Source organism: Solanum dulcamara, chromosome 6, assembly GCF_947179165.1.
Source record: "Solanum dulcamara chromosome 6, daSolDulc1.2, whole genome shotgun sequence".
Taxonomy (NCBI): domain Eukaryota; kingdom Viridiplantae; phylum Streptophyta; class Magnoliopsida; order Solanales; family Solanaceae; genus Solanum; species Solanum dulcamara.
In genome coordinates this window covers 71532639-71539462 of record NC_077242.1, presented here as the reverse complement: position 1 = coordinate 71539462, position 6824 = coordinate 71532639, and the positions used below count along the sequence as shown (strand labels likewise).

Genomic DNA, 6824 nt, shown 5'->3' with positions numbered 1-6824 from the left:
TTTCTACCCTTAGTATTAAATAACTGAATAAAGTAGTAATAGTCAAATTTAAGGTTTCAAAATATTATTAATAATGTTAGTTTAGTAAAATACACCTCTAATTAATTTTTTTAAGGGGTGCCATATATATCAAGAAGAGATAAGTAATATGAAACGCATGGAGTGAAATAATGGAGAAAAGAAAAAATATACATATACATTCATATACACATACTTAATGCATATTATATTGAAATAACGGTCATTAGAATAATATTAAATTTTATAATAAATTCTTAAAAATATTATTCTACTTATAATATTAAAGAAAAAATGGCAGCCCGATGCACTCAAGCTCCCACTATGCGCAGGATCCGAGAAAGGGCCCGACCACAAGGGTCTATTGTATGCATCCTTACCTTGCATTTCTGCTAGAGGTTGTTTCCAAGGCTTGAACCCGTAACCTCCTGGTTACATGACAGCAACTTTACCAGTTTTTTATAATATTAAAGAACTTAAAGAAAAGTTTATAAATATCTATGTTAAAAAGTAAATTATATATAATACAAATAGATATTAAATAAATGTGATATAATAAGAATAAAATAAACAATGCATGAGATAAAGATGGGAGTTTGATTATTGTTCTGTTGAGGAAAATTTAATTTTAAAAGCAAAGTTAGAGATTTTCACCTCATATTAATGATTTGAAAATGTATTTTAATGTGGTCATTAAATATATGACGTGAAAATTTAAAAATTAAAACAAATAAATTGAAACAGAGCATATTATTGCACCCAAACCCCAACAAGAAAAGGAAAAATACAAAAACAAGCATCTCTCCCCCCTTTTCTCCCCCAAAAAAGTTAGTAAACTTGAAAGGGGTGGGGGGAGTTGGGGAAGTTGGGAGAAGCCTAAACAAATACCTAAAGCTAAGAGAGGAGCTAATTCTTGATTTTCACTTCATAACCCCAAAACACCCATGTAGATTTTTATTTTTTTTGGCTTTTTCTCTTTAAAGTTTCAATCTTTCTTGCTATTTCTGTCACTCTGTCTAAGCAATCTTGCATTTTGCTCAAACTACAGTGTTCAAGTTGATATTTTTTTTTTGTGGGTAAGAGGAAAGAAGATGCCTAGACCAGGACCCAGACCTTATGAGTGTGTAAGAAGAGCTTGGCACAGTGATAGACACCAACCCATGAGAGGTTCTATCATACAACAAATTTTCAGGTACTTTTGGGGAAATTGTAATTTGGGTTCTCTAGACTTTCTTCATTTTATTATCTAAAAAGTGCTCACCATCTGTTTGATCAGGGTTGTAAGAGAAAGGCATAGTGTTGTTACAAAGAAGAACAGAGAATGGCAACAGAAGCTTCCTGTTGTGGTCTTGAAAGCTGAGGAAATTATGTACTCCAAAGCTCATTCTGAGGTATTTTGCTTTTTCTTTAACTTGGGGGTATCTTGAATTTGGATTATATGAAAGAAAATAATTTCAAGATTTTTTTTTTTTTTGGTCCCTTCTGTCAATTAGGCTGAATATATGGATCCTGAAACACTTTGGGATAGGGTAAATGATGCCATTGATACCATCATTAGGAGAGATGAGACAGAGACTGGACAACTCTTGCCTCCTTGTGTTGAAGGTACCGAAGTTCACAACTTTCTTTTACCTTGCTGCTCATTTATACTGCTCCAATTGTTTTAGTTCAATTACTCAAGCAAGAGACATGTCATGTTGCAAATAGATTTCAAACTAATTATGTCTTGTTTAACTTGAAACTTTGGTGCTCAGCTGCTCTTAATCTGGGATGTATACCGGAGAGAGCGTCTAGGAGCCAGCGCAACAGTAATCCAAGGAGTTACCTCAGCCCAAGAACTCAAGAACCTCATTGTGTACCTCCTAAAGCTTTTAGTAGAAGTGCCAATGAGCTAAACTCTAACTCGTCATTATCTATTCGCTCTGCAAACCAACCACTGTTCTTGAGACCTTCGAATGTCAATACATCCAGATTAGCTTCAGAGTTTGACAGGCCTGTAATGCCTTGCATCAACAATCTAGGTGCTTCCTCAAGTTCAAAAGCCATTATTATTCCAGAAAGTAGTAGTTCATTGAATGTGGGTTCAGTATATCCCCTGTTCTATGGTACTGATCTTCAGCTCGAAGTTTCTCCACTAGTCCCCCGAGAACCTCAACATAATGTAATTGTTGGCAAACCTGTATATCCATCCGTTGTCGAGCCTGCTGAAATCAGCTGCTTCCCGAGCTTGTTTCCTAGCAGGAGAGATAATATTCCAGAAAAATCATGTCAAACAGATTTTAGGGACAAGACTAGGAGGGTGCCTGACTTGGATTGTGATTTGTCCTTAAGGTTGGGTCTCTCTACAAACTCTGGCTTGCAGTTGCAACAGGGTCAAACTAGTTGCATTGGTGATTTTAGGCCAAGTGATGATTCTCACGAAGGAGACCACTTCAAGCTTATGTCGACAAGTAATGGAAAAGAGTTCACTTTCTTTCCTGCGGAGTCGGCCAATAGTCCATCGGGGTTGCACAGAGCTCATGGAAATTTGGAGGGTTATGGTCACAATGTGGAAACACTATTTAGGAAGCATAAGATGCCCATTATGCCAAGTGATGGTTTTCAGGAAAGATATGACTTCGAGGCTGTGTCTACCAGCAAAGACAGAGAGTATCCTTTCTTTTTTGCGGATCCTGCCAATAGACCCTCTGGGTTGCAAACAGGTCGGTCGAATTTAGATGGTGAAGATCAGAATGCAGAAACACTACTTAGGAAACGTAAGATGCCGTTCCATAACAATATGGAACTTGGACAATTTTTGTGGCAAGATGAGCGAACTTTGAACCGTTTTCCTGGTCAAATGAAAAGGCCAGGTTTGTAGTCTGTAGCCAGATCCATTTTGTTGTATGATAAAATTTTGAGAAAAGAGAAGTTTCGGATGCCTTCTTTGCATTTTATCTTCCACTTTTTGCTTGAATATGATCTCTTTCTTTGTTGAAATATTACATAAAAATGTGCAAAAGAGGAATTTAGAACTAACAAAAGTGCAGCAATTTGACTTGACAGCAATGTGCTGGATGAATGGCTCAATATACAATATTCTTAGATGTGTTATGTTGGTACACCAACTGCCCCAATAAGCTTCAAACATTTGCTCGGTTGGTTGAGTATGTAAATGAAGCTTAGTGATATAATGAAACAGTTTATGCTAAGACCTTGGAGTGCCAGGTCTAAGGTTAGGCGTAAACACTGTGGTTTGTTTATCCACCGTTATGTTGACTTGGCTATCATGCTTTGGACTTATTGGCCAGTGTTACTGTCATGCGAATTTTACTTACTTATTCTCTTTATGTCAAACTTCTTTTTTACGGAAGTATCATTGTGAGTGAAGCGGAATGGTCCTGGTGGATGATAATGCGTATCAGAGACTATCTTCGTGGGACAAGTAAAAAGTGCCAAAGCCCCTCCTGGTGTTTCCATAACCTAAATGCTTGTTGAAGTAGTTTGCGAACCTGCTACTTTTTCATCAAGTCGGTTTATATTGAAGCAATCACGTTTCCCTGTTGCATAGCTTCTTTGCTCCTTGGAAATTGTAAATGCTAACTATCATGGCATGTCAATTATGACTATTAGGAGTCACATGTTTTATTGTAGAAAGGCTACTTTTACCATCTCCATAGTAGTGATATGCATCTGCCTGTGTGCGCACTTGAATGTGCACTTAGTTTTTGGCCTCACATTTGTTGATCAATTTCATTCCCTAGTCTGTTCCACATATAGACTAGACAAAAAAAAATCTGCAAAGAAGTCTTTCGTGCCTTTTGGATAAGGTGGTGCCTATATGTTCTAAGAATTGATCTTTTGTGCTTCATTTTGCCTTGTATTCACATTGCACATGTGGAAAGAGATCTGTACAGCATTGCCAAACTTTGCCAAACTGGATATATATCCAGTGCTGGGGAGCGCTTGACGCCAGGCAAGTTTTCATTTCGTTAATTTATCACTTTGTCATACAAAAATGGAATCAAATCCATTTCATATTACATGATTTTCAACTACACTTAAAGTAATATTGACAGTAATGTAATGCAGAAGTATGTGTTTTCTATTCACAAAATGGTAATGCAATTTCTGATTCTTAAATTTAATTGGAATGGCTGATTGCGACAGTTAAGAGGTGTTATTAATGTTAGTTTTATATGATTTGTTAGGGGTTAGTTCGATTCAGATTGTTGTTGGACATCTTTAGCTAATTTATAATGATGATGTACAATTGTATATAACATGGTCAATAGTCTAATAGAAGAAGAGAGTCGGGGAAACATCTCTTTTAAGTGGCTGTTTTTGCTAAGTAACAAAAAAAAAAAACATATCTTGCAGTGTATTGCTGAAAATGCACCATAGTGAACGCACCATAAGTTATGAACTGCTAACTAGTTTTTGGAGATCACTTATTTATAAAACTTTCTAACTATTCCCTCTGTTTCAATTTGTTCGTCTGGTTATTGATTTGATACAGAGTTTAAGAAAGTAAAGAAGACTTTTGAATCTTGTGGTTTAAGGTAAAGATATGTGCAATGTACCAAAATGTCGTTTAATCTCGTGGTCTTAAACATGTCAGTAGAAAATTAAAATTAAAGAGTTACAAAAAAGAGAAAGAAATATTTTTTTTTAGAAGAGACTAAAAAGGAAAGTAGGACAAAAAAATTAAAACGGAGGGAGTATCAAAATTACTATGCAGTTTGAAGAATTTGGCTTCTAGGATTGAATCCTTTGTTGTTATGATTAGATGCCTTATAATCATGGCTTCGTAGATGAACTAAGCTCATAATGATTTGTTCATCTTTATTTCAAGTCAAAAGGTCCTATAATAAGTATATATCTTGTGAATTGTGATAATACCAATCAATGATGTTGCTGCCTGTTTTCTAGAAAGCATTTTTGTTGAACAGGAAAATCAAGCTGTTTGGTAGCTATTCCTTGGATATGCACTGCTAACAGAAAAGGCCTCTGTTGCTGTATATGATAAAGGTGGAATCTTTTTTTCCATAGGAAATGCCAAATACATCCAAGAATGTTGGGGCTTAGTTTGTCCTGAAGAACCTTGGTACTGGTCAAAATTTTAGCCTCTTGATTTCTGTGGAGAAAGAAAGGTAAAATGTTTCCTGAATTGTATTTTACTGATAGAAAAAAGGAAAGAAAATGTTATCTGTTTCTCAAATTGTCTGTCCAAGTCTTAGTGTACAGAGCTATGCACTTTTTACATCTTGATTAAATCATCTGTTAATCATGATTAGATGCCTTTTAAAATGGCTTTATTGGATGATATCTAACTCATAATGATTTACTAAGTCTTTATCATGTAAAGCTACATGAATGTCCTGTCTCTTTCAAGTCAAGAGGTCCTAGATTGTGATGATTTTCAAACATTTAATGCTCTGTCTATATTCCTAGATGTCCTTTTTGCTGATTAGAGAAATTGAAGCTTTTTGATGAAAGAAAAAAAACCTCTACTGCTGAAAATATGAAAAAAGTGGTTAAGTTTGTACATCAGAACTGGCAAATAAATCCAAGAATCTTTGCCTTTGTTTGGTGAAAAGAAGTAACTATAGATTTCTGTGGAGGAAAAAGACAAAGTTTTTCACTTATTGTAGTTATATAGTAATTCACCTCCTGCAATGCAGAAATGCTGTTGGACTGCACCTTTTTTTTCTTCCTGGACAGAGACATGGATTATATCATTGAAGTGGAGACTAGGATGGTTCAAAATTGAATCGAAATTGATAATCTGAATCAATTTTTTTTTATTGGTTTATCGGTAACGGGTTATTGGTTTAGTAGTTTCGATAACGGTTTTAACTTTTTTTTTATTATCGGGTTATTAGTTCTTAACTGTTTGAGGTTTTTTGTTAATGGGTTAACTAATAATTTGATTGTCACGACTCAAAATGAGTCATGAATGACACCCACACTTAACCTCGTAGGTGTGAGAACCAACGATACAAACACTAATTTACATTAACGATTCAACTTATAAAACACGACAATAATGCGGAAGCTCAAATCTTATTAAAGTAAAAAAATAACAAAAGCCACTAAAATCTATTATGTAACATTTTCCAAAATTTGAAAATCATCACATAAAAGACATCTAAATTTTAAAACTAAGTTTGAAAATATCAACTACTAGAATAAATAAATAACACAATGTGCCCGAAAACTAAGGACATCATGCCATGACCGAGAGAATCCATCACGAGCTAGAAGGATAGCTCACCCTGCAATCTGATGAACTGGAGACTGACTATAGTTGAGGTCGAGTCGAAGCCGATGGAACACTCGCTGCATTCCACCAAATAAAACAAAGAAAGATACAAGTAGGGGTCAGTACAAGACAACATGTATTAAGTAGATATCATCGCCGACTCAAAATAGAAATTAATATGCATAAAGTAATACCGGTAAATCAGCCATAGCACTTAACAGGTGACAACCAATTAACAATTACATAACCAGTCAACAATATCAAGATCACACACGAGGACTCAAGCCTCCACATCTCGCTCTTTTAATGAGTTATTAGAGAATGGGTAGCATTAAGTCATTTTAATTTGTTTCCTTTAATATTACCGTGCCGGAATGTGACACCCGATCCAAATATACCGTGCCGGAACATGACACCCAATCCAAATATACATGTCGAAACGTGACATCCGATCCAAATATAATTAATTTATCATTCTTTATTATTATATTCCACTTCATTGACAATATTTCATCAAGCCTTCTTTATTCAAGGCACCATTTTTGTAGGGCAAGTTCAAGAT

General features: G+C 35.2%; 1 protein-coding gene across 1 annotated transcript; it reads left to right on the top strand.

The window, feature by feature from the left end:
* The first annotated feature begins 791 nt into the window (after positions 1 to 791).
* LOC129892640 (uncharacterized) lies at positions 792 to 2949 on the top strand. Its single transcript, XM_055968223.1, has 5 exons — positions 792 to 967; positions 1098 to 1210; positions 1295 to 1409; positions 1512 to 1623; positions 1773 to 2949. The coding sequence occupies exons 2-5, from the start codon at positions 1110 to 1112 to the stop codon at positions 2876 to 2878; spliced, it is 1434 nt and encodes a 477-aa protein (XP_055824198.1). The 5' UTR covers positions 792 to 967; positions 1098 to 1109; the 3' UTR covers positions 2879 to 2949.
* The last annotated feature ends 3875 nt before the right edge of the window (positions 2950 to 6824 follow it).